A 27,981-nucleotide genomic window follows, 5' to 3' on the forward strand; every position below is an offset into this window, starting at 1 on the left:
GATAATTAGTTGAAATATAAGTTCATGTTTAAAATTGACAATAACTTAAAAAGTTGAGTAAATTGTACAAATGATCCCTCAACTTTAATCAAATTGGAGTAATGGTCCCTCAACTAAAAATCCATTACCATTGGTCCCTCAACTTATCAAAATGTGTAGCTATAGTCATTTTCATCAATTTTGTCAAAATTTTGTCAAAATAAGCTATGTTGGAATGATCATTTATATAATTAGGGTCCCTTAACTCATCAAAGTGTATAATTATGGTTCTTTTCGTCAACTATGTCAAAAAATTTGTCAAAACGAGTTATATTGAAAGGACCATTGCTACAATTGGGTTAAAGTTAAATGACCATTTCTCCACTTGAATTAAAGTTCAGGGACCAATGGTAATGGATTTTTAGTTGAGGGATCATAGCTGCACGTTTTGATAAGTTGAGGGACCAAAGGTAATGAATTTTTAGTTGAGGGACCATTGCTCCAATTTAATTAAAGTTGAGGGACCATTTGTACAATTTACTCTAAAAAGTTTAGAGAACAAATTATTTTTTAATACAAAAGAGCAAAAACTACAATATTTAACTAGTCCAACTTTGTCTTAAAAGTTAGTTCAATTTGAAATAATTTAGTACAACACACCCTAACTCTCAAATCCTAACCCTATATCACGCTAACTAAAGAGAGAGGATTCTCACTAGATCATCTTTGTGAGGATTCTGAAGATTCTTCAATCACATTTGTTCATATATATGGTACGGTCAGTTTTCGTCAAATTTTGTTTATATTTAATTTTTAATAAAAAAATTATAATAATTTATGACCGTAGAATATATTGATTTAAGAATCGGAATCCTCATCCGACGAGGATCCTCACTCCTAACCAAAAACCATTTCGGACGAAAAAACTTCGTGTGGGGTGGAATTTGAAGGTCGAGAGAGAGGCGGAGGACCCAGTTGGTTGGGTAGGGTAGACAAACTGTCCACGCAAAGAAATGCATTACTCTTCCCTAGGCTTCATGCATCATACATGATCATCATACGTCACAAATTCTTAACAATTGGTCTGGGTCAATTTCCCAATTTTCATATGTCGGTCCGTTTGGATTTGGATGGAGCTCGGGAGTCGAAGAGGTCGAAACAGAGCAGAATAAGAGGAAGAAGAAGCTGAAACCACCCCGCCCGCCCTCCCGCCCGCCGGCTCAGTTGTGGTTATTGCTTCCGAATCTTTAATTCTTCACTGGTTCAGCCATGCCGTCGCTTCAGCTGCTGCAATTGACTGAGCATGGCCGCAATTTCATGGCGTCGAGGAGGTATTATTCGATCAATTGATCAATCTGTATCGAAGCTTTTCAGTATTAACCGACTCTTAGTTCCACATTCTCCACTGTATTTACACAATTTCATCAGCTTTTTACTATTTAGTTATTTTGGCATGGTTCATTTCTGGGGTTAATTTGGATGGGTTTTTGGTTTTTTGATTAATTGGTATCTGGGTGTTGCTAGATCCGATTTTCTGCGAGATTTCTGTCTTAATTTGATGTTTTAATAGTGGAATTCTGTACCGGATTATAAATTTTGAATTTTTTCTTTTAATTTTGCAATTCTGCGTTTTGTGGTTCCGATTGGCATAAATATATTTTAGCAGTTCATGTTGTATGATTTGAGGAAAATATGCGAAGGTGGATATGGCATTGTGCTAATGTTATTGCTGCACAGGAAAACTTTACTACTTGCCACTGGTATCGTAGTTGCTGGGGGGACGGCTGCATACGTTCAATCGCGACTAAACCATAAAAAACATGCTTTTCATGGTCATTACAATGGGCTTAATGATAGTGAAGAAACAACGGAGAAGGCCTTGTTGAACGATCACAAGTTAAAGAAACCTCCACGTAAGAAAGGGGGATTGAAGTCTCTTCATGTCCTTGCTGCAATTCTCTTATCTGAGATGGGGCAAATGGGTGTGAGGGATCTTTTATCTTTACTCTCCATAGTGGTAAGCTTCTGGTTTGTAAACATTATACGCAAAAAAGCTCGATTTACTTTGTCGTTTACTTTTAATACCCTTTTTGTTTTCTGTTTTTGGTTGTGGATAATGCCCATTACTCTATAATATGACTATACAAAAACCTTGGACAAGCTCCAAATACACCCCCCCTCGTGGACAGAAGAAAAGCACCTTGAGTTTCTCTTCATAATAGGTTTTGTTAGTAATAATCTTTAGTGACTATTTCAACTCAAATTTCATAAGTCAACCCTGTTTCCAGAATTATACTACATTTATTCTAATAACGAGTGTTACTGTTAAGGTAAACAAGTTGAGCATTTGATGGCACACTCAGATGGCCTCTGAATAGCACCAATTACGGGTACACACCTGAGTATTTGACTCCACACATTTGAACATTCAAGTGTTTATTGTCGGCATTCCAACCTTGATGGGTTACATTGTTAAGGGTAAACACTTGAGCACTTGGATAGCAGACTCACTTAGATGGCCTCTGAACAGGGCCAATTACGGGTACACACCTGAGTGTTTGATTCCAGACTTTTGAGCATTTAACGAGTGTTTTTCCTAGTTGACAGTTTTTGTGTGTACTGTAGCTCCAACAAACTTTTAAGTTTTTAACTTACTGTTGGCATTTGAACCTTGAAGGATTACATTATTAGTTATCAAATTGGTGCTGTTAAGGGTAAACACTTGAACATTTATGGCACACTCACTTAGATGGCCTCTGAATAGCACCAATTATGGGGACACACCAAATTATTTGATTCCACCCTTTGGAGCATTTGAGGCCGGCGCGCCTCAAGGCCATCTACACTTGAGCTTTAGACTATGGCTGATGGGAGGGTGAATACTTCTTATATGGTTCAGAAAAGACCGTCTTATTGCTGTGCATATAAAAAAAATGCTTCTGAACTATTATTCGGTGAAAGAAAGAGGGGTATGGTGTTAGGGAGATATGCTGTGTTAGCAATCTTTGGGTGGCGTGGATGGAGACAGATATAATAATTTTTGAAGGAACAAGGGATGAGGAGTAACAGGAATAAAAATTTTTTTTGAGAGAACACTTGGTTAGGTGAATCATCTTTTCAAAGTTGTTTTGACCTATGAAAATAAAAGTTAATGGTGGTTGTGTTAGTATTTGTAAATAGGATAGTTATGTTGAATTGGCTTTGTAGTTGGGTTGGGTGGCCTGGCAGTAAAAAAATGTTAATGAAATGTAAAGAATCTTTAGAATCACATTAAGGCTTCCAGGAGTCTCAAGTTGAAGAATTTTACTGTGCTATCAGCATTAAAAGTAAGCATAGTTGCTGAACATTTTGTTAATCAACTTTGTTGAATTTTTTCTTGTAAAAGAAACTCAAACCCAAAAGTACAGATTTTGACTGCTCCTTGAAGTAATTGTAACCCCAAAAACCAAACACTACCAAATCAAAAGATTGTATGATTGCCATGTTGTTTAGCTCTGTTTTGCAGTCTTTATTCAATTGACTAGCTAGCATCTCATAGCTACACCTGTGGACAACTTGCCCCCTGTATTGTTTATTGTTTTACTAATGAAAAGTCTTTCATATATATATATATAAATGTAACTGATCCATATTAGTATATCATACTTAAGTGTATGATCTATGGAGATATCCAAAAGCTGGCCTTGTTGTCTTGCAAGTGGTCCCCACTTCATTAACATGATATTATTTACATTGATCATTTCGATTGACGATTTTTACCTAAGTACACTCGAACAAGCATGTATGCATATACTTGCACACCCGTTGCATGCCCATTTTCCTTGTACAATCTAATAACATGCACCTGTACTTTTATAAGAAACAAATATGTATATTATAACATTGATTGGAGGACGATCATTAGATGTTTAAAATAAAGGTTTAATGTATTATTAATTCTTTGACAAGATGTGAATAAAAGAGACTCTTAATGCAATGCAAGCTAAATTTTGATTTCCTGCTTTTATGAAACACCTATATTTTTTAGCATGTATTGAGTCAGTCTTCTCAGTTTGAAGTATCTATGTTTATCTCACCACGTGTATTGCTTGCAGGTGTTGCGAGCTGCTTTGAGCAACAGACTAGCAAAAGTCCAAGGATTTCTATTCCGTGCAGCTTTCCTTCGACGTGCGCCGTTATTTTTTCGGTTGATTTCTGAAAATATTTTATTATGTTTTCTTGTATCAACCATGCATTCTACTTCAAAGTACATCACAGGAACCTTAAGTCTGCGGTTCAGAAAAATATTGACAAAACTTATCCATTCCCATTATTTTGAGGTAGTTATTTTTACTATAATGATATTGGAATATGGTTTTTCTTATTATTATCTTTATTACCTGATAGTATGTTGCGAGTTAATCTTCCTTTCACCTTGATCTGCTTCTCTGCATTTTCTTTCAAATTGCTTCACATCTTTATACTCAACGAATGTGGTAACCATATCAATTTCATAACTGATTACATTAGATTATGAGTAACATTGGTTGTGTTTTATTATACTGGTGCCATTACATTGAAAAACAGAAGAACTGTAAAGAAGTCATCAACAATGAGACACCCAAGTGACTTGAATCTTACTATAATGAATATAGTTTCTTTTAGCATTGGTTATATTTTATTTTACTGGTGCAATTTTCTTGTATGGTCTTATATTAATTTTTCATGCGAGTTTGATTGCTTTTACTTTTGATCTTCGTTTGGAATAAAATGGTCAACAATCTTTAGCTGTAGCCAAAAAGATGGCACTCATGTTTCATAAAAAATTATGCAAATTTGATTTAATTTGTTTTGTTGCTCACCCTAAGCTGACCAAGAAAATATCAATCTTTATTTGTATGCATTTTTTTTTTTTTTTGGCTTTCTCTTTGTATTGTGGTTTCTATTGTTGTGTTTGATTCTTGTTTGAATCACAGAATATTGCGTACTACAAAATGTCTCATGTTGATGGTCGCATAACAAATCCTGAACAGCGAATTGCAAGTGATGTGCCAAAGTTCTGTTCAGAGTTGAGTGAAATTGTACAGGATGATTTGACAGCTGTCACTGATGGTGTACTTTATACTTGGCGGTTATGTTCATATGCCAGTCCAAAATATGTCTTCTGGATATTGGTAATTTTCCATTGCACTGATTTTGAATCTTAGCAGGGGTACATATATAGATAGATGTCTTGGCACAATCTGATCACCTTCTCATAACTTGCTATTTAAGATAGATGTCTTGGCACAATCTGATCACCTTCTCATAACTTGCAATTTAAGATGGTAAATAGTGACTTTTGTAGTTTGCCAGCTGAACGTGTTGTGATACCTTTCAGGCATATGTATTAGGGGCTGGGGCCATGATAAGAAATTTTTCTCCTGCTTTTGGGAAACTAATGTCCAAAGAACAGCAATTGGAAGGGGAGTACCGGCAGCTTCATTCTCGATTAAGGACCCATGCAGAAAGTGTGGCATTTTATGGTGGGGAGAATAGAGAAGAATCTCATATTAAGAAGAAGTTTGAGACACTGATTGGGCATATGCGTGTTGTCCTTCATGACCATTGGTGGTTTGGCATGATTCAAGATTTTCTATTGAAGTATCTTGGTGCTACAGTTGCTGTTATACTGATTATTGAGCCTTTCTTTTCGGGACATCTGAGGCCCGACACTTCAACTTTAGGCCGTGCAGAGATGTTAAGCAATTTAAGATATCATACTAGTGTCATAATCTCACTATTTCAGTCTTTGGGAACTCTTTCGATAAGTTCAAGAAAACTAAATCGGCTCAGGTAATTGGCTAGATTGTAAATAGAAATTTGTCTCTGCTAACTCTTGCAATTTCCATAACGAAACTCTTTCTATGAATAGGATAAGTTGCATTTTATTTTCTTATAAATATGAGATTTCACTCAAAGTGGTCTTCTATGGTTATGTATTGTCATAAAGCATGTCCTGTGCCCAACTGTTTCAAATTTGACTCCTTTTTCTTTTTCTACAGTGGTTACGCGGATCGCATTCATGAATTATTGGCCATATCAAGAGAGTTAAGTGTGGCTAATAGTAAATCTTCTGGGACGAGAAATTGCTTTAGTCAAGCTGATTACATTGAATTTGCAGGTGTCAAGGTGTGTATAATTTACTGAATTTTCTACATTGGTTGTACCATTTTTGTGCATTATATGGTTTGATATTGAAGGTGCCGTCCAGGTTGTCACGCCCACGGGTAATGTTTTGGTGGATAATTTGTCACTTAGGGTCGAATCAGGATCTAATCTTTTGATTACAGGTAAGTACTGGGACTCAAGGTTATTTTCATATGGTGCCACCTCATATTATTTGTACTTGTCTCCTATCTCTTTGCCATCATTCATTCTTATCTTTTGTGTTTCTTGCCACCATCTGCTCAATTTCATTATTAAGTGGAAAAGAAAAATATCTGTTTTTACATGATATTATTTATGTATAGGGTTTGGCAGCCTCTCCATTTGGAACATTGATTTTTACTCTGGTAGTTATGATGGGTCTTGTCTAGTAGGTTGTTTGAAGGGTAGGGTCTAGCTAAGTTGTATTATTTAACTGAGTGTGGGGTGGGGCTTGTGAGAAAACTAAGATTGGGATAGAGGACCTCCAGTGGAACTCCAGTACTCAAAATGCTGCCAATATATCAGTATGTTTGGTTTCATAGTTATGAAAAAAATAGTTTGGAGGCTTGGAGTCCAACTCTGTTTGTGGGGATATAAGTCTCTCCCTTCAATAAGAGAGTTAACGAGAAGTAACTACTGATTACTGGATTACAAAGCATCCATTGGTTTAATCAAATTTGACCTCCATCCACAAGTAGGCGCTAGTTAAGGGCACCATTTCTCATATCCCTCATTTTGGGCTTGTACGTTTTCTTCTACAGCTACGTGATTAGGTATGTGCCAAGTGCATTTCCCCTCTTAAAGTTCCTCTCCAGGACTGTAACTTCTTTTTTCAGAAAGTGAACATATCAAACTTGATCAACCATTAATGAGTAATCCTAATATGGGTGGATTTGGTCAAGGGGAGTGCAGAAATAGTGCTTCAAGCCCTATTGTGTGTATGTCAAAGTATCTGCTGATTTTTCGACCAGAAAATAGTATCTGCTGATTCTTACATGCTCTACTTTAGATGGATGAGTGAGTGTGTGTCCATCAAAGTATCTGCTGATTTTGACACATTGAACTTTTGAGTGTGTTGGGAAATACATTGAACTTATACTTTATGGAAATCTTCTTGAAGGTCCAAATGGTAGTGGGAAGAGCTCACTTTTCCGAGTTCTAGGAGGGCTCTGGCCCTTGGTATCTGGCCATATTGTGAAACCTGGTGTTGGAACTGATCTCAATAAAGAAATTTTCTATGTACCACAAAGACCGTACACAGCTGTTGGAACACTACGGGATCAGTTGATTTATCCTCTTACTGCGGATGAAGAGGTTGAACCACTCACACGCAGTGGAATGGTGGAGTTATTGAGAAATGTGATTTTCCCGTTTTATCCTTTTTGTCCTTGTCACTTCCTTGTATATATGTGTTGTAAATATTCTGATGGTTTTATTGGAACTTTATAGTTGTCATAATTATTGGATGGAATTTGTGTGTTCTGTTTTGAAGGTTGACCTTGAGTATTTATTAGACCGGTATCCACCCGAGAAAGAGATAAATTGGGGTGATGAATTATCTCTCGGGGAGCAACAAAGACTGGGGATGGCTAGACTTTTTTATCATAAGCCTAAATTTGCAATTCTTGATGAGTGCACGAGTGCTGTCACAACTGACATGGAGGAACGTTTTTGTGCTAAAGTTCGAGCAATGGGAACATCATGCATTACTATCTCCCATCGTCCAGCACTAGTTGCATTTCATGATGTGGTGTTGTCCTTGGATGGTGAAGGTGGTTGGAGTGTTCAGGTCAAAAGGTTGGACTGCAATTTTTTTTTTATCTTGCACTATTTGTGTCTGCTAATTTTGAAAATACTAGAGAATTGTTTATTAGAATTTCCCTGTACTATTCCAGGGAGGATTCTTCTCTCCTTAATGAAGGTGGGAGAAACATGATGTTGTCTGAGTCAAACAGGCTGAGTGATGCAATGACAGTTCAACGTGCATTCACCACGATTAAAATGGTCCGTGTTTTTCAATTTTTATTTTTATTTTTACTTTTTACTTTTATTACTTCTATGTTAGTGTTAGATATAATGCCTTTTATATTTACCCAGCTGTTTAACAAATTTGTTTGTTAATTCAATTCTAGGATTCCACAATCTCAAATTTGAAGGCACAATCATACGTTGGTGAGGTGATAGCAGTGTCTCCTTCTAAGGATCAGTGTGCCATAGTTCCATTTGTTCCACAGCTCCAAAGGCCACCTCGAGCTTTGCCAGTGAGAATAGCAGCTATGTTCAAAGTACTGGTGAGTTTTTATACTGTTACTTCTAATCACGTTACAGATGGCTGTTATGTGAAAGTTCTTCTGTTGGCCAAAAAGTGACATTTAAATTCTCTCAATCACTTTAAATTCAATATATATGAAGATATACGGATTGTTAAATGAAATTTTTTTATTTGTTCTCTTAGGGTATAGGACTTTACATAGTTGCAGTCTCTTGTACTTTTTTAACTATATGCAAGTATCCTCCGTTCCCGTCTTTTGCGTTCCCTCTGTTGGGGCCCTCACATTGGCTGGCGGCAGGTAGTGGAGGGAGTTGCCTCCGGTGGTGTGGGTGATTGCACCGGTAGGATGTCGGGGTTGGGTGGGCGATTGCGGTGGTAGCTGCTAGGTTTTTTTCTCTCTTTTTAAAATGTAGTTTTTATTTTTCTAATCTTATGGAAGGTTAACAAGATATGTTATAGTTAAGTAGGTGGACACGTGGCATGAAATCAATATAGGGGACATGAGGGGACATCAGATCTTTTAAAAGTCTTCTGTCCTGTTTTATTGTATCTTTGAAGTTTGTTTGTTCGGTATCACTTCTTACTGATACATTCTTAATGTGGACACTGCATTTTCCTTTGCCCATCATACCTTATTTATATCATGCTATTTTCTGACCATTTTCTAAGATCGTGAAGCTATATTTATTTTATTGAACTCCTTACCACTTGTCCAGATCCCCACAGTCCTTGATAAACAAGGAGCACAACTGCTTGCAGTTGCTCTTCTCGTGGTATCGAGAACATGGATTTCAGATCGTATTGCTTCATTAAATGGTATTTTTCTTCCTTTAGTAAGCACAAGAATATTTGAGTAACCTGTGGTTAATTTAATTATAAGTTATTTATTTGAGTAGACATGTCATTTATCTTCTTAATTTAACTACTGCTGAAACACTAAAGTTTCAAGTATGGCTACTACATAGAAATTAATATCAGAGCAGTAATACAAATGCTAGATAATGCTAAAACGAAACACAACAGAAGCCCCTAGTGAGCGCCAAAACTGAACTCTTTCCTGTAACTTCTCTGTTCCATGGCCAATGTGTGGTTATTTTATGCAGGAACCACTGTGAAATTTGTATTAGAGCAGGATAAGGCAGCCTTTATTCGTCTAATTGGCATTAGTGTGCTTCAGAGTGCTGCATCGTCCTTCATTGCACCTTCTTTAAGGTAGTTTCATTACTCAATGGAATGTAAAACGTTCTAAACCACATAGATTTGTCTGATTTTTTTTTCCCCTAGTTGTGTTTATCTAAACATAAATTTGTGTTCAATTATTTATAGTTTTTGAGCTTTGTTGGATAAAGTTGTTCACTTTTTGTATTACTTTAGTGTAGATGTTGAAGCCGAACCATAATATTTTATTATTGTGTTCTTAGTCTGTAGAAAAAAATTCTAGAGAGGGAACCTCAATTTATGAAAAGAGGAAAACATTGTTGGTCCCATTCTGTGCGTAGTCAACTAGGATATTAGGCCCCCTTCACTAGGTCAGCCATATTGGAAACTCTTGGTCACCTAATTGTGGTCAAATAGGTTGATGAACATAGTGTCAGACAAACATGACTCATGTATCCGATTTGGCTTATCATTTGTAGGGATGATCCTTGAAGGGGGTCTAATCACAAGACTCCATGTGTGCCACAACCTGAGGGTTCTCTTAGCATATGTTTTTTTACATGCATGTTTAAAGCTTGCGAAGGAACTGAATGACAATGCTCTTATGGTAATGCGAATTATGTTTTTGTTGCACAGGCACTTGACAGCCAGGCTGGCTCTTGGGTGGAGGATCCGTTTAACTCAACATTTACTCAAGAACTACTTGAGAAATAATGCATTTTACAAGGTAGCCTTACCGAAATTATTTGATCAGTTTTTTTTTTTTTCTTGGAGGTCTTTTTGATGTTCATTTAATTCTTAAAGTGTTTACTTTTGCTTTTTATTTTTTGAGAATTTTGTGAAACTGTTGGTTGAAGTTGTCTAGCAGCCTTAAATGTTTTAACATGCTCATATTATTTTGTTCAGTTGGCAGCAATTTGTATGTTTTTTTAAAGCTGTTTAGTCAAAAGTACAAGAATGATATTCAATTCTGTCAATATATACGCTGTAGGTCTTCCACATGTCAAGTAAGAAGATAGATGCAGATCAGAGAATTACTCAGGACCTAGAAAAGTTAACCTCTGACTTGTCGGGACTGGTTACAGGAATGGTCAAGCCATCTGTGGACATTCTCTGGTGAGCTCTGAGCTCTTTAGCCATGTTGAAATTTGTGCAAGGCTCGGTTTCTTTTATTATCCTTTGTTGAAGTTTCTGAAAGTTGGACTAGCTTCTTCTATTCTTGGTTCTTACTTTTGTGTGCTACTGGTATTATAAGGTTCACCTGGAGAATGAAGCTTTTGACGGGGCGGAGGGGAGTTGCTATATTATATGCTTATATGTTACTGGGTCTAGGTTTTCTGAGGGCTGTTACCCCTGAATTTGGTGATCTAGTGAGTCAAGAACAACAACTTGAAGGAACGTTCAGGTAACTTTAGTTTCTGATTCCTATATTGCTGATGTTGAGTCATTTGTGGTAAATGCGAATCTCAGATATGATATCTCTCATGAATTAGGTTTATGCATGAAAGATTGCGTGCTCATGCCGAGTCTGTTGCTTTCTTTGGAGGTGGTTCTAGAGAAAAAGCTGTAAGCCTTTTGAAATCCTCAATCTTGGTCCAAATCATAATATCATATATAAAGTGAAATGGTACATGTCATACTGTCTTCATAAAGTGTTCTTCGGTATCCCTTCATTCCTGAAAAAAAAAATGAAGGAAAGAAAAACAAATCAAATGCCTATTTTCTTCCAAATGACAATATGTAGGAGTTGTTTCATCTCTGACTCAGTTATATTGATTACCAAAATTGGAAATTAATGCAAGTTTAGAAATAAATTTGAACGTTATTGTGCAATGTTTGTATTTTGAGTGCCCACTTATGTATGCATGGTAATTTAATTTAACGGATTCACATTTATATTACTAAACAGATGGTTGAATCTAAGTTCAAGGAGCTTCTTGATCACTCCTCGTCTCTTTTGAAGAAGAAGTGGTTGTTTGGTATTCTGGATGATTTTACCACAAAACAACTTCCACATAATGTGACGTGGGGGCTGAGCTTGTTATATGCCATGGAACACAAGGGAGACCGAGCATTGATATCCACTCAAGGTGGGTTTATTTATGATTATTATATAGATGCATTTATAATAATCTCTCTTATCTCTCACATGTTATAACACTTTCAGGTGAGCTGGCACATGCATTGCGTTTCTTAGCATCTGTTGTATCTCAAAGCTTTTTAGCTTTCGGCGACATTCTGGAATTGCATAGGAAGTTCCTTGAACTGTCTGGCGGCATCAACAGAATTTTTGAGCTTGAAGAGCTTCTAGATGTTGCACAATCTGGTACATTTTCTATGTTCGACAATCATGTCACAGTTGCATCATTTTCCTATTGATTTTCATCTTCCCCACTCAATGACAACCACATTTATGAATTCAAATTACTAATGGTATAACATTTTTTGGCCATTGAGAGAGGTTTTCTTGAGCGCTTTGTTACATAGTCAGATGGTAACCATCTTTTTTAGTGTAGCAATTAAGATCCATTCCATGAGTCTCTCTGTAGATGTGAATACCATGGATAAAAAAAAAAAAGGTTATCTGCTGCTTGTGTCTCCCAACATTTTGGCTTCTGGGAAGGTTCATATGTGGGCATCCTTAGTCCCACTTAGTTAGAGGTTTGTTTCCATTTAGAACCTATTATCCAGGTTGTAATAGAAAAACGTACTCTTGTGCCTGTTCTTGCCCAATGGTATTATGGGTTCTAATGAGAATTAAACCTACATAGCCCACAATGTAATTCGACAGATAGCGGCTGATGCATGGTAAAGTCTATGTGCCAACCCAAAAGAAAAAAGCGTAGTGCATGGTAAACTGACAATCTTGCATAAAAAAACAAGTGTATCAGGGTATTGACATATAGTCACTAGTCTGCATTTTGTAGGGATAGAGAATACTTATCGTATTGGTGCATTAGAGCTGAGAACTTTCCATTGCTAGAAAAGTATACTGATCAAACAAGATTATGCTACTTACAACTTAATGCCTTGGGCGATGGTGGCTTCTGTGACTGAAACATATGTACAAATGACCTAAATGATATTTTTGAAAAAAAATATCAAGATCTTACCACCGCATAGATGAATTGTGCATATGTACCTTTGTCTAAGCCTGTTTTCGCGATGGTGGCTTCTGTGACTGAAACATATGTACAAATGACCTAAATGATATTTTTGAAAAAAAACATCAAGATCTTACCACCGCATAGATGAATTGTGCATATGTACCTTTGTCTAAGCCTGTTTTCTGATTTTCTCATTAGTTAGTATATGCTTCTTGTGTGTTTAAATTGCCAAGTTGAATATTCTTTTAGTATTGCATAAGATAAATCTATTAGAATAAAATAATGTAGCTATTTTAGAGTTATCTGACATTTCTTCATTCATGTATCCATAGTTGTTGGTTATTCAGGGGCTTCCGAAACTGTTACTCTGTCACCATCTAAGGGGAGAGATTTTCATTCTGAAGATGCCATTACCTTCTCTGAAGTTAATATTATCACCCCATCACAGAAAATGTTGGCCAGGAAGTTAACATGTGATATAGTACCTGGGAAAAGCTTGCTTGTTACTGGTTAGTGTTTAATGTTGTTTTCTTTTTTCACATATTACTATTTCTTAAATATGCTGTGGAATCTACAACTGAGAAGTATGCGATTCTTAAAGGTCCAAATGGGAGTGGTAAAAGTTCTGTCTTTAGAGTTCTTAGAGGTCTTTGGCCCATCACGAGTGGAAGAATCTCTCAACCGTCGCAACATGTTAAGGAAGATATTGGTTCTGGTTGTGGAGTGTTTTATGTTCCTCAGCGACCGTATACATGTTTGGGAACACTCAGGGATCAAATTATCTATCCTCTATCTTGTGAGGAGGCTGAGTTAAGGGCATTGAAGTTGTATCGAGAAGGTAAATTTCTATCTGAAATTTCTTCTCTCTTATATAGATGTGGGTTAGTATGGGTCATATGTTTCATTTTGGATTATGAGATATAAGTGCTAACTATTACCCTAGGAAATAAATGACTTTTCAACTACCAGGTTTTGAAGATTTTAATTGTTCTAATTCAGGTGAAGAAATTTCTGACAACACCAATATTCTAGACATGCGTTTAAGAACTATTCTGGAGAATGTTCGATTGAGTTATCTTTTGGGAAGAGAGGAAGGTGGTTGGGATGCGAATCTGAATTGGGAGGACACGCTCTCTCTTGGGGAACAGCAGAGATTGGGCATGGTATGATAATATGAGTCTCAACTCTTTCTTGAGCAGCAATTTGTTTTATTTTCTTTCAAGGATTTCTATGTTGTCTGACATGATATCTTACATTTTGAAGGCACGCTTATTTTTCCACAAGCCTAAATTTGCGATCCTTGATGAATGCACCAAGTATGTGGCATAACTCCCCATTTGTTTGTTCTCTTATTTCACTCTAAAGAGATGTCCGTCACTATCTAATATCTTTTCTACACAAATTTTTTTCTTACATTTTCTTCTTTTTCCGTTTTCCTTTTCTATTTCTTGAACAACTGGCAGTGCTACGAGCGTTGATGTCGAAGAACAACTTTATCGGCTCGCGAAAGACATGAATATCACAGTTGTTACCTCCTCACAAGTAAGTACTTCTATAACTATATGTAGCTGTATATCATTCTGCATTTTGGTGTACATGAGATGAACCTTTTAGGACATTAATCTGGTTTTATTGTTGGAGCCTCTCTGCCGGACATTAGTGTGAGTTAGTTCTCAAAATTTAGCACCATAGGGTAAGTGTTGAGTCACAAACTTTATTTATTGTTTTTTGCTTTCACGTGTTCTCAGCGTCCTGCTCTAATACCATTCCATTCCCTGGAATTACGGTTCATTGATGGTGAGGGTAACTGGGAACTTCGTTCAATAAAGCAATGAGTCGACATGCCGGAATCACAAACCATTGGTCGGCTAGGGTACTGAGAGCTACGTCCAATAAAGCAATGAGCTGACCCTGCTTGGCATCTGCAGTTAACCCTTTGTACAGTGTAAGATGGTTTATTTTTCGAGACCTACCCTAAGTAATACATCTTAGAAGTCCATTAGAGGAAAGCTGTGTTTCTTTGCTCGTACGTGACAGGTAGCCTGAAGGAAAAGCCGATTGCTTCGTTTTATCGGGGCATTACTGTCGAAATGTGGACAATAAGATTGGAGAATACAAGAGAGTAATAATCTGGGTAGGTGAAAGAAATTTAATATGTACAGTTTCCCCCAATTTTCCCAAAAGTTTGGGATGTAAGAATTCATAATTTGATCATATTGATGAGCCTCCATATAGAAGAAAATAAACAATGTGTCATTGAGCATCTCGTCGTATGTTCGGCTTGAAAAGCTCGTCAATAAAACAATCACGTTGTTAAGATATGGGTCTTTTCGAGCGGAGCCTGCACAAGTTTATTCATCTGTTTCTGAGTCTCTGACTGCCTTTTTTTCGCTCGGTACCTGTTTATGTGGTAGTGTCTTTGCACTTGCGAGGAGAGATTTTTCTAAGTACCTGGCATTCAACCGCTCTTTCACATGTCATAATACAAGAGCAGGCGCGTCTCTCCGCTTATTTTATGACATGTGGAGTTATTGCTTGAATACTTGGCTCTATGAAAAAAATTTCCACCCAAGAGTTGGTGAGGTAATATCAATGCTTTTGAGTGTTTTATTTCAAGAACTTGTGCCTACTTTCACAGTCTAATAGTTATCTTGAAAGATGAAACAAACACATCAAATATTTAGGACTTCTAAACTTACATATCAAAAACCATCAGCCTCAAAATCTTAGTAATTTCAAGCACATTTAAAGTCACTGTATCCATGCACACACTATTTTTTTTATACACCTCTATTCTGGCCATCATAGTGACTAAATCAAAAGAAAATAATAAACATGATTATTATCATAGTAGAGAAAAAAAGGCGATTCTTCTGACTCAACCCAACTCAACACAATCTAATTTTAGGTTGTGATGATTAAATAAACAAAAACAATAAACATGATTAAATAATGAATCGACCCAACTCAACAAAAGAATTTGATCAAGTTTGATTCTTTCAAGTTTTTACCTCATTCTAACTTGCTCTGCATTGTTCCAAACAAAAAACAAAAAAACTTTGCTCTGCAAGTGATGGATAGCGCATTCCCCTTTAACCTAGTGAGTCTCCGATCAAAACCCTTCCCTTCCTCTTAACGTAGTTTAGAATAAAAATATTGTTTTGATTAAAACAAAATATGCTCAACGGGTTTAAAAGTCGAATTGTTAAGTTGACCTGTAACATCTCACATCGTCCAGGAGAGTGGATCTTATAAGTCTTATATGTATATTCTCATCTCTACCTAGTACAAGGCCTTTTGGGAGCTCACTGGTTTCAAATTCTATCAGAACTCCGAACTTAAGCGAGTTCATACGAGAGTAATCCCATGATAGGTGACCCACTCGGAAGTTATTGTGTGAGTTCCCAGAAACAAAACCGTGAGGGTGTGATCGAGACCCAAAGCGGACAATATTATGCTACGACGGAATCGAACTTAGGATATGGTGGGGGGGCCTGAACCGAGATGTGACATGACCCAACCAGAATTGCAACTTTGCAAAAGACAAAAAATTAGTGAAAATTATAGCGGACTTGTAGTTTCAAAGTGTGACTCAATGTTCATATTCTTCAATGATTTATATAATTTAGCTATAAAATTTAATTTTCATAACTATTTAAATTTTTTGTTTTAATCTCAATTATTTATTTCTATCATTCAATATTACGTAATATTAAAAAAGAAAAATTAATGAAAATGGCTTGAAAACTTTGAGTTTTAATGATAAGGACAAAATAAAGGATAAAGTGAATAGTACCAGGTTTGACTTTTTAGTGTAAAAATGTGATTTTTCGTTAAAATGAACAGTACCGTGGGCTTTTCGTTAAAACTCCTTATTAAAAATCCCTCTAATTTTGCCCATTCACGATTTACCTAGTTTAAATCCCGAAGTCACGGGAGCAAAAGTCGCGGCTTTTTATCCCCAAATATGCGAAATCCCTACGGCCGCAAAAAGACCAAACACCCCCACACAATCCTTTGAAATCCCCCCCTATCCCCCCGTCACATCAAAGGCCATTTCAGTAATTACCCACCCACATTACGTAAAATATCAACCCTCTCCCCTCGGTCTCAGTCTTCTTCCCCCCCCCCCCCCTCTCTCTCTCTCCTCACTCACCCACTCTCATCTTTCTCTCTCCTCCTTTTTCTCATTGGAACCATCGAATCCCTATAAAAACCAACAAATAAATCGCAATCCCAACCGTTCATCTTCCATCCAACGGTTAACTTGAGTCGGCGATTGGTTTTCCCCCCTCTTTCCCCTTGTGGCTTTTTATCATAAACCCTAGCCGATACCAGTCCGCCCCTCCAGCACTCCCGCTTTCTCTCTCTCTCTCTCTCTCTCTCTCTCTTTCTCTCAAACCCAATCTCTCTCTCTCTCTCTACTTTCTCTCTCTTAGTTTTAGATCTGGTTTGCGTCTCCTGTAAATTAGTCTCTCCCTCTCTCTCTCTCTCTCTGTATGTATTTCTGTTGATGTTGTGTACTTCTTGTTAATCGTACTTGTTAATTTCTCTCTCTCTCTCTCTCTCTCTCTCTCTGATTCATTTTCTCAACTGCCAAACACTTTCTTTTTCTTTTTGTTGATAATTTTTTCTAAATAATAGGAAAAATCTGTTAATTTCTTTTTTTTTTCTTGTAATTAATGAACCCAACTCGTTCCGAGTTCCGAGTCCAACCCCGAGTCTGACCGAGCGCATAGAGTTCCGCGTTTTCCCCGACCCCGAGTCTGGGACTGAGTCGACTCGGAGATCGACTAGGCGACTCAGCGAGTCGAGGAGGAGAAGGAGGAGGACGACGAGTAGGAGTGCGCCCAGAGTGGTGCTGCTCCGGAATCTGAGCACGGAAATGCCATCAGTGGAGATGAGGCGGACCACGAGGGTTTTCGGGATGGGGACGGCCAAGGGCGGTGTGGACGGGGCTCGGGTTTTGCGGTCCGGCCGCCGCCTCTGGCCCGAGTCGTCCGAGTCCAAGCTCGAGAGGGCCCACCGTGGCGATGAGGACTGGCTCAAAGTCATGAAAAGCCATGCCAGTGATTCTGTTGTTTCTTTAAAGCCCAAGAGATGGCCCGGGAGCCACCACATCCGGAGTTCGAAGCAAACCCCCGTCGTTTCGAAAGTTCCAGTGGCTAAGAAGCCTGAAAGTAATGAGCTTTTGGCAGATGAGCTTATGGCAGATGAGCTTAAACAGAAGAAGATGTATGGGATTGTGTATACCCGAAAGAGGAAGCGCACCACTGCGGATGTGGAGAAGGAAGGTGGTTCCGATGATAGAATGTATGGGCGGAGATTTTTTCGGAGGCAGAGGAGGAAGGCGAGCGGGGAGCTGGATTCCCATGTGGGTTGTGTTGAAAGCATACCGGTTTCGCATTCCAGTGCAAGAGTTCCAAAATTAGCTTGTAGAAACTCACTGTATAGGAACAGTTTAACTTCCCGTGGTATTCAGAAGAGGCGGAGTTCATTGAGCAGAAGGCGATCTAGAAATCCTTCGCTGGTTGCCTTTCGGAAGCCCAATGGAGCCTTAGTTTCTGAGATAATCAGTTCTAGGAAGAAAGGCCACCCTTTTTCTTCTGTAGCCTCTAATAATAAGCGTAGGAAGTCAGTTCCAACTTCCCCTGTAGGTAACCTGATAGAAGACGGTTCAACCATGGAGGGATCAGCACGGGATTTGGATTCTACATGTTGCTCGGCAAATATATTGATCACTGAAGCGGGCAAATGTTACAGGGAAGATGGAGCAACCGTCATGTTAGAAACCTCTTCATCTGGAGAGTGGCTTCTTGTGATCAAGAAAGATGGATTAACCCGTTACACCCACAAGGCAGAGAAAGTAATGAGGCCCTGCTCTAAAAACCGTCTTACGAATGTTAAAACGTGGTCTGCGGATAATATTGGGGATAATGGTTGGAAGCTAGAATTTCCCAATCGATCTGATTGGTATATTTTCAAGGACCTTTACAAGGAGTGCTCCGATCGTTCTGTCCCATCTCCAGCTGTCAAGTTCATCCCCGTGCCCGGTGTGCATGAAGTCCCAGGATATGCAGATGGTCACCATACTCCTTTCCACAGGCCCGATTCGTACATATCTATGAATGTTGATGAGTTGTCTAGAGCCGTGGGAAAGAGAGATGCAAATTATGACATGGACTCTGATGATGAGAAGTGGCTGAAGAAGTTCAACAGTGACTTTGTTGCTGAGGATGAACTTGATGACCATGTTTCCGAGGATAACTTTGAATTAATTGTCGATGCAATCGAGAAGGCATTTTATTATAGACCGTATGATTTCTCTGATGACAATCCAGCTGCAAATCTTTGTCCGGAGATGGGAAGGAGGGAAGTAATAGAGGCTGTGTATGGTTATTGGATGAATAAACGGAAGCAGAAGCGAGTATCATCACTGCTTAGGGTGTTCCAGGTACCTGCCACATTATGCTTCATTTTCTTTTGCTAGAGTAGTTCTCGGAGTACACAGAACCGAGTGCTGGCGTTCTAGGGTTCATATAGCCGACCCCACTTAGTGGGAAAAGGCTTTGTTGTTGTTGTAGAGTAGTTCTCGGAGTAAATCTGATCTGCATTTTTAAGTTCTTATAATTAGGTTGTTTGTTGGCATTACTGAACCTTTTTTTTTGTTAACAGGCGTATCAGTCGAAGAGATCTCTGCTAGACCCAAAGCCTATCATGCGCAAGAGAAGATCATTCAAGCGACAGCCAAGTCAAGTTGGTAGAGGAAAACAACCAAGTTTCTTGCAAGGTAATTTAATTCTCTTATTGCACGATCCTAGTTGTACAGTGAGTTTTACCATCCTTGTTAATATAAATTTACAGGGTAGCCTACATGGCATTGGCACTTGAATTTTAATTAATTCATCAGCTTCCCAGTGCCTGCAACAAACACTTGATATCATGTGAGGCCTCGAACTTCTGAAACCAATTGAAGTTTTTATAAGTACCCGCATCAATTATTTGTCGAGGGTCGCTTGTAGAATCCATCGTAATGCTAATCCTGCCCCTTTTTTTTTTTTTTTTTGTAATTTTCGATTCAATTTTATCTTCCTATAAGCTACATAGAAGGACAAACTTTTGAAACATAAGCTACACCCCCTGAAGGAAAATAAAACCTTGACTTCGGGTTTGGGCAAAGGTATTTCGGTTAGGGGTTTAAGTGTTATCTGTTTTGTTTCTGTAAAAGATCTGATTTCTCAGCTTGGCTTTTTATTATATGAGAACTGTATATCTGAGCTTGTATTGATATACAGCTATGGCTGCAGAACAAGATGCGATGCAAGAGCAGAATGCTGTGTATAAAGTTGAAGAAGCGAAAGCTGCGGCCCAGAGATCTGTGGAATTTGCTATCCGCAAACGACAACGGGCTCAGTTACTCATGCAGAACGCAGATTTGTCAACTTATAAAGCGACGATGGCATTTAGAATCGCTGAAGCTGCCCTGGTTCTCGGATCACCGGATGCCGCTGCTGATTATGTTCTTGATTGACCAATTTAGGTGGTTTCTGAATCCTGATGACAGTCGGAAATAACAGTTTTCTGGTTACAGGAAGGATTTTGCAGCCGTTGGTGCCCCCTCCCCGCATGGCTGTTGTTGAAGCCTTTGGAGGACAGGTCATGGATTGAGTGCTATAATTTTGTACAGGTTTTAATTGGATGTACATTTGTATTATTAAACCTCACATCGTCAAATTATCAGATAGTGTACGGGTCGAAATAGTCGATTTTCTTGGGGGTGTAAAACAAAAAAACAAAAAAAGAAAAAGTGAAAATATAGCAAAATTTAACCTTCTTGTTTGGGTGCTCTGTATGATAAATCAATTTAAATAATTACTTGACATTTTGATGATGACCTTGACAGTATTGAAGCGGGATTTTACTCTCCCGTCATTTATGGAGCTGGATATTTCTAAATTATTGGCATTTAGTTTGACTAAAATGCCAGGTGTCAAGGTTTTATCTGTTAAGAATTTCAAGTCAACTTATATAGTAGATACGTAGAAAATTTTCTCCAACTACGATGCGAATATTGTTGCAAGAATGCCCTAAAAGCAATCAAAAGATTAATAAAATTAAACTACATAGGACGCTTTTGCCACAAGTCACATAAGCTAATTACCGGGCAAGATCATCATACATAAATTAATTAAAAAATCTCCTTGGTGAGTTCGTGGATAACTCTATTAAGATTATATTAATGATCTGTACATTTGGAGGAAATAGCTTAAGAGATAAGTTTTTTTTTGTTTTGTTTTAAACATGATCAAATATGTGTATTTGCATGGAATCTTAAATGTCAAGCCAGTAACTCTCATTAGTCGTATTGAAGTAACCATACATACAACGTCATCCGGCTCTTTCTGACCGTAGTTGGTATTATTTTCGGACTAATTTTCTGAAACAAAGGAGATCAAACGTAAGACATAACAAGAATCAAGCACAATAGACCTTGCTTTCGTATTTGTTGCACAATAGACCTACTAAGTTTGAATATATTGTTAAAATTTTATTTTATTTTTAAATACGGAAGACCTTTTTATTAAATTCGCACAAGGGCTCCAAAATATTCGATACGTCCCTGCCCAGTGCAAAGTTGAAAGAACAGTATTTTACCGCAAAAGAGCAGCAGGGACGTACTCTTCTCCGCCAGGCCACCAAATTGCGGCCAATGTGATGTCCTTTTTCCTGAGCTTCTGGAATCTCCCCCCAGGATGGTAACTTGGTAAGCATCCAACGCAACTCAAGCCAGTAATATGTTAAAAGATTTTCTCCTTACAAATTCTGCAGCACGACACGAATGCTAATCACTTTTGTGTGACTTAGGACTCGGCACTAGCATCTGACAGAATTACTTTGAATCCGTTCAACTATTATGATATGCTCGTTTTGCAGCTAATTCCGATATCGCCGGTGGCTTGGACAGTCTACGGACTTGTGACATTCCAAGTGCGGAGATCGCCATCTGTTCCAAAAATAACCATATAATCTACTTCCAAAACAAATCAAACACCAACACCGAGAATTTAAATTTAACAAAATGTCGATCTTCTCGGATCATCAAAAAGTTCACATGGTGACACACTCATTGTGAGTTGGATTACGATCTTTGAAACCGCCTCACAAACATGACTACGAAATTGACACATACACGGTACATTAGTATGTTTACATAATGAATTACAAGCAAACTATTCGGCATTCCAGGAGTTCAGAATACAGTATTGCACTGATAACACGAGCTATAGGTGACTTGGAGTTCTTTACACGATACATTTTCTTTTACGTTCTCTTTATGTTCTACAAGGGTAAACCTAAAGCATGATTCTTAAATCAGTATTTGTGCACAGCAATGAACTACCTCTCACCAGGTTTGACGGGAGCATTGGCCAGGTCCTGAATCTCCTTCTTGCTCTTTATCACAGTCCAGCTCCTGGTATGGAAATCCACTTTATCCAAGTCCTCTACGATGCCCATATACCCATATAGAAATCGCTCCTCCGGGTTGTCTCCCTGCATTGCTGCTTCCACAATTTTGCCATTCGAGGATGTTGCTCGCTCAAAATCTACTCTGCCACGCTTATGCTCTGCAAAATGCTTCTGAATCCTCTCCGCGTCCCCAAGCCCAGTAAACGTTCCCAAGAACTTCACCACCAAAACACTTTGGTCAGCAGGCTTGCCCAGGCAAATCTTGATTCTTCCCTTGATTAAACCGTTACCTGCCATGTCATGTTGAACTCAAAAGTTTCAAAACAAAAAATTGTCCACCTTACTCCAAATAATTTAAAGATCCAGAAACCCAAATGGTACCTTGCCTTGATATCCGCTTAGCCTGCATACAACGTGATTACCTTCTTTTCTAGTTTACTTATTTGATATTTTGTCTAACTTTATGCTCAAGCATTTAATAGCTTCAGTAAGTACTGTATAACTAAAAATAATAAAAACGAAGTCACTCACTTCTTAGAAAAGCCTCGAGCGCCTCCATGGATACAACCTTCCAACATTCAGGATTGTTGTCGGACATAGAAATATTGTGGACAACAATTACAGGAGGCCAGAGAATCAAATCTTCCTTCTGAGCCAAAGCTTCTGCCTTGGGCAGGACCTGGGGAACCCAAGTGACCGTGTCAGGGGGGACAATGGTACTCCATCCCAACAGAACACAAACTGCTTTTAGAAGACCCAAGTGCTGTGCCCTCAGCCCAACTTTGTGAGACATATATGCATGTGTTACCAGGCGCTGAGTGTCCATGAACTCCTTCGACAAGCTGCAACACAGCATAGATAAATAAAAAATTGAAAAAGTATAGTATTCGCGAGTACCACTTCTACCAGAGAAAAAATAAAATCAAGGCAGAAACATCTACAATATCCCATTTAAGTAGAATCATATACAAATTTCACGCCCTAATCAGTATCCTATATAAAAATTCAAAAATTAAAGACAAACTTCATTAAAAAAAACAGTGAATACAAAACCATATGCAATTTTAAGACCCTCAACTGCTACAGTATTGGTTGATTCAAATTAATCATCTTGCCTCTCATTTGAGGCAGGGCTTCGTTCCTTCATATCCAGTAATATACACATTCATAAGGTGTGATGCTTTATACCAGCAACAAACTACCACATTATCAGGCTTGGAACGGACTTGTATCAATTTAAGACACAACTCTCTGACATAGTAGATATCCTCATAAAAGTAAGTACGCATCAACCTTGGAGCAGTAACTAAACAAACCAATGCGCATCTAACTCTCAATACAACTTTGTCCAACGAATGCTTTCTTAATTTCACCCTTAGAAGTTTTATGACATTTTATTATTTATTTCTAATTTGGGTTCTAGTCATCTTTTCTAAAAGCTCAAAATTATCTTCCACAGAGCATATAGGAAGTAGCCCACACATTTAACTTTACAATCAAGTAAATATTTGGTCTTCCCATGATAACAACATGAAAAATCATATTATTACCCTGCATTGTTACCAAACCAAATGATTGATCTCAATGTCACTGACTTCGTAGATCACTCCGTGCGCTCTTGTGAAAGGGAACTTTAAACCTACTCATGCACATATTATAGTCCCTCAGAACCTATTACTCCAATTTTCATTGCAAATCTTCTTTCCCATTTCTTACCAACTATAACTAGCTAACTTCTACTTAACTAGTTTCTACATAACTGGCCAGTTTCTTCATACTGTCGATCTACAAAATACAATGATGGACTCCAGAACCTCAAAGATAAACTTACTCCAAGTGAGAAGCTATGGAACTTAACACTGCTTCATAAGCTACAGATATGCTTTATGATCACATTTTTTGCATGCATTACAAAAATAAAAAATAAAAAATGTCCCTTCATGAATGAATGTCCTCCAAAGGCATTTCAAAGTCCTGAGAATATTTCCTAAAATGTTCAGGTATAATAAATACATGTATGAGTAATGACACACTAGGCATTTCGACCTGGATGCCAATAACTGGATACCAAAATGGCTTCAGCAATTAAGTTTGTATCAGAGTGTGGAATGAGAAATTGATTTCCCTTTCTGAGAGGCCTAATTGAATCAATGTATCATTTCAAACCAAGAACCTCATTTCAATCTTGTTCTACAATCCATCCTATGTACATCCTATCCCTCCACCTCAAACAATAAACCAATTTGCATAAACTCTTTGCAGCACCAAAGCCTAGAACTATGTATAGAAGATCCACATTTACTTTTGCTAGTGAACAAGGAACTAAAAAACACTAACAGGTCCTGTGTCAGTTTCTGCTGGACTAGGACGACCCTTGTTTCATCAAATGGTGTCTGTCTTTCCCACTACAAAAACCATGTTTCCTGGAAATTTCAACCATGATTGGTAATGAACAACTCCGCAAACACCATTTCGTATTAGTAGATGTTCACCCAACGAACAATAAGGAAAGAATCAAAAGACCACATAACTTTCACAAATTTAAGGTCATAACAAGTGATTTGAGTAATACTAAAGAACCCTAAGTAACAAAGCTTAAAATAACTGCAGCAGTTGACTGCATCAATACGAGCAATACTAAAAACCTCCTGAATGAAAAGATGAAAACTGGAGTCCCACTTAGAAAGAACATGACAGAAAAGAAAACAGACCTTCGGCCACATACGATGCAGAACAAAGTTCCAGCCTTTCCTTGTTCCTTGTATCTTCTTCGAACAGCCGAGTTCATATTTAGCTTTTTAGAAAATGTTAAAAAGGCTTCATTTACCATTTGCATAAACTCCTCAGAGTCCTCGGATGGCTCAGGACCTGCAGAGCTCAGCCCATTTTCTGATAAATCAACATCAGTACCATCACTTGCATGGACATCTTCTAAATAACTATCATGTCTTTTCCAAACTCGGTGCTGTTTGTGAACACCACTTTTTATATCAGTGTGGCGCGGCTTATGCCTACTTAATGGACCAGACTTTTGATGACCCTTGATATATCGATCACCTTGTTTATAGAATCTGACTGAATGCCTTTGCGCATTTTCAAAAGAGTGTTGAGATGGCAACCAATCATCATATTCATATTCATCATGACGGCGCCCAACAAATACCCTCTTAGCCTTACTGTATCTATCATGATCAAATCCAGCTGATGCAGATGTACAGAAACTGCCTACATCTCCATCATTCCACTCTTCACCACTATCATATAAATCTTGGAATTCACTAGATGTCCACTTACTAGACATAATAGTTCTAGGATTATGTGTACTCATATGTTCTTCAGTAGCATAGTTTCTTTTGAGCATCCTATCTCTCATAATCTGCATTCCAGCAGGATGTCCACGCATTTCTGACTCATATTTTGATACAGGAGACAGCCTGTCCTGATACTTCATATTCACATCTCTTTCAAAACCATAATCTTCTTTTGGATGTGCGAACTGAAAATCTTGGGATGCCCTGAAATGGGATAGTTCATAATCTTGTGGATTTCTCCTTCCTAAATTGACATGTGTGCGTCCTGAACCCAAATATTCTGCACCGTGCTTTGATGTCTCTGATACTCTTCTTGAATCAGGGTAGTCTATTAAAGATTGCCCTTGCAAAGTAGGATTATTCATCATAATGCCCTTTCTTGAATTTCCAGAAAATCCCTCAGTATCATCCATTCTATCCATAACAGGGTTCATAATACTAGGTCTTGACAAATTTTGATGCTCATAAACCATTCGAGTATGATCATAGTCAAGTTGAGGTTGTGGAGGCATCATTTTATGTAAGTCATCAGATGGATATCCGCGATCATCAACTGGCATTCCCCTTGATTTGGGAAAATAATAATCATCATGCTCACCTCTAGTAGGACTATAACTCTGGTAAATTGCCAGACTCCTTTTGCCAGAATCAGGATCTCTAGAATAATCTGCTGGTGGCCTTTGCCTATATGCATTAATGCTCGAGGACTCTATAAACTTCCGGCTGCTACTTGAAAACTCATCCATAGAAGGTAAGTGATGGCCACCTCGGTAGGAATCTTGAAAGTCACTCCTTATGTCTGTGGAGGTTCTAGCATGAAAATCCGTATTAAGAGCACTTGACATCATTGGGTACAAACCATCCCTTGAAGGAAAAATGTGTTTCTCTCCTTTGTAGGATTCTGTCACTGGTAATCTATCCAAAGCAACAGGATCCATGTACTGAGGCCTTTCTTGCTGAAAGTGGCGTACATTCATAGTCCGTGATGATGATGGTAGGTGTTCACTGCCTTCTGCAGGGGTTGTCACAGGATGCAGGTCCGGAGGTGGCCAATATGTTCCTAGTACAGTGTTATCTTGGATAAGTGCGGGTTCTGATCCTCTTACCGCACCATCTTCCACATGCATTGATTTTTTACTCAATGCCTCATGTGTACCGCCAACTGACAATCTGCTTCCATTCAATTCCTCATTACTGATTCTAGAGTCATTATTCTCAGACCCGTAAACTCGTCTACTATTTGAAACGTCATTCACACTATATATTGCAGGCTCAGCCAATCCAGGTCTGTGTTGCAACTCCACAGGAACAGGTGCAAGTAGAGGTGGCGAATAATTCCTAGGCAAAACCCCGACTCCCTCATCAAAATGTGGCCTTTTCCGCATGTCACCAAAAGGCTGCAGTGGTGACCTGGATCTTGACCTCCGCCTCACCCGATCAGTCCTTCCACGACCCAAATGCCAACCATAGTCCCTCCTTTCAACAGAATCAGTCCTTTGACTCAAACCCACATCCCCTGGCAATCCCCGAGGGCTCAAATTCCTCCCAATAGACTGATCAGCCGCCTCGAGTCGCATATTACTCCTCCTACCACTATTACTATACGGGTCAGGACCCAATTCAAATCGGTGGGGGGCATGTAATCTAGAAGCTGGAGATTTTTTATTGAAATTTTCATGCTTCCCAGAATGCATTTTGAGATTCACAGCTAAAAATCCTCAAATTTTTATTTCATATAATTGAAAAAATATGATAATAAGAGCTCGAAAACCCTAACCCTAGTAACCCATCCAATCACAGTGCAAATGGGAAACCCCTAATCAGAAAAACATTCATATTATTCGACCAGAGATCACCGAACGGAAATTGAATTCCATGAAAAGTGAGAATTTCAAACCTTTCGCTGGGAATCCATGAAATTTCTGTACATGAATACGATTGATCTTTCTCAGACTCCTTCAGTTCTCGATCATAAACCAGAAATTTGCCGCTTTTTCTTCTCAAATTTTGTGATTGGAGCCGACGGGCAAGAGAAACTGATGGGTTAAGACCGTCGTTCTTCCACTGGGAATTTAAATTTCTTGGTTTTCTGGGCTGGTCGCTGAGAGAGTATTCTGAGAAATCGACGCAGTTGGAAGGAAACTGGGAAGAAGACGATGCGGTTTTGTTAGTGGGGAGCACTTTTCAATTGCATCTACCTTGACTGGAGGATTACTTTTTAAAGGATATAACTTTACGACTGTTTAGGCTTCATCGCAACCGTCGCTTATACTTACTTTGACCCAAAAAAAGAAAAGAAAAAAGACGTTGCTTAAACTTACTTCGTGATTAAGGAAAACAATATTTTGACCCCTTAAGTTTGTATTTAATTCCAACCCCATACAATATTTCAATCTCATACTTTTACTTAATATTTATTTAATGTCATATAACCATTAGCCAATTCATTAAATTGGTCGTTAAGTAATGGTGCGGCAAGCACATAACTCACATTTTGCTGATTTGGAGTCTAAACTTG

At 38.3% G+C, this 27,981-nt stretch overlaps 3 protein-coding genes across 9 annotated transcripts; 2 read left to right on the plus strand and 1 right to left on the minus strand.

The window, feature by feature from the left end:
- Window positions 1–886: 886 nt before the first annotated feature.
- LOC126628821 (ABC transporter D family member 1-like) lies at window positions 887–15,003 on the plus strand. 3 transcript variants are annotated; one of them, XR_007625608.1, is made up of 26 exons: window positions 887–1,310; window positions 1,717–1,996; window positions 4,074–4,298; window positions 4,935–5,132; window positions 5,339–5,793; window positions 6,003–6,129; window positions 6,212–6,290; window positions 7,268–7,506; window positions 7,640–7,944; window positions 8,043–8,151; window positions 8,280–8,438; window positions 9,136–9,235; window positions 9,523–9,631; window positions 10,214–10,304; window positions 10,569–10,693; window positions 10,833–10,982; window positions 11,071–11,143; window positions 11,487–11,667; window positions 11,745–11,903; window positions 13,017–13,193; window positions 13,286–13,522; window positions 13,684–13,847; window positions 13,948–14,000; window positions 14,148–14,226; window positions 14,433–14,629; window positions 14,722–15,003. XR_007625608.1 is itself a non-coding variant. In XM_050298659.1 (25 exons), exons 1-25 carry the CDS (start codon window positions 1,249–1,251, stop codon window positions 14,517–14,519), a joined length of 4,023 nt encoding a protein of 1,340 aa, XP_050154616.1. In that variant the 5' UTR covers window positions 887–1,248; the 3' UTR covers window positions 14,520–15,003. The 3 variants fall into 3 exon arrangements, 2 of the variants coding, with proteins under 2 accessions (XP_050154616.1, XP_050154617.1); XM_050298659.1 differs by having other exon boundaries at window positions 14,433–15,003; XM_050298660.1 differs by having other exon boundaries at window positions 13,032–13,193; window positions 14,433–15,003.
- A 2,026-nt stretch (window positions 15,004–17,029) lies between these two features.
- On the plus strand, window positions 17,030–20,575 carry LOC126628657 (uncharacterized). 4 transcript variants are annotated; one of them, XR_007625514.1, is made up of 4 exons: window positions 17,030–19,138; window positions 19,360–19,474; window positions 19,549–19,628; window positions 19,992–20,140. XR_007625514.1 is itself a non-coding variant. In XM_050298428.1 (3 exons), exons 1-3 carry the CDS (start codon window positions 17,570–17,572, stop codon window positions 20,213–20,215), a joined length of 1,920 nt encoding a protein of 639 aa, XP_050154385.1. In that variant the 5' UTR covers window positions 17,030–17,569; the 3' UTR covers window positions 20,216–20,575. The 4 variants fall into 4 exon arrangements, 2 of the variants coding, with proteins under 2 accessions (XP_050154385.1, XP_050154386.1); XR_007625513.1 differs by having other exon boundaries at window positions 19,980–20,124; XM_050298428.1 differs by lacking the exon at window positions 19,549–19,628 and having other exon boundaries at window positions 19,980–20,575.
- A 1,156-nt stretch (window positions 20,576–21,731) lies between these two features.
- On the minus strand, window positions 21,732–27,661 carry LOC126628656 (uncharacterized). Of its 2 annotated transcripts, XM_050298427.1 has the most exons (4): window positions 27,361–27,661; window positions 24,864–27,056; window positions 22,684–22,994; window positions 21,732–22,442 (listed from the first exon to the last, which is right to left on the minus strand). In XM_050298427.1, exons 2-4 carry the CDS (start codon window positions 27,038–27,040, stop codon window positions 22,081–22,083), a joined length of 2,850 nt encoding a protein of 949 aa, XP_050154384.1. In that variant the 5' UTR covers window positions 27,041–27,056; window positions 27,361–27,661; the 3' UTR covers window positions 21,732–22,080. The 2 variants fall into 2 exon arrangements, with proteins under 2 accessions (XP_050154384.1, XP_050154383.1); XM_050298426.1 differs by having other exon boundaries at window positions 24,864–27,661.
- Window positions 27,662–27,981: the final 320 nt, after the last annotated feature.

The sequence above is a fragment of the Malus sylvestris genome, chromosome 7, assembly GCF_916048215.2.
Source record: "Malus sylvestris chromosome 7, drMalSylv7.2, whole genome shotgun sequence".
In the NCBI taxonomy this organism is placed as follows: domain Eukaryota; kingdom Viridiplantae; phylum Streptophyta; class Magnoliopsida; order Rosales; family Rosaceae; genus Malus; species Malus sylvestris.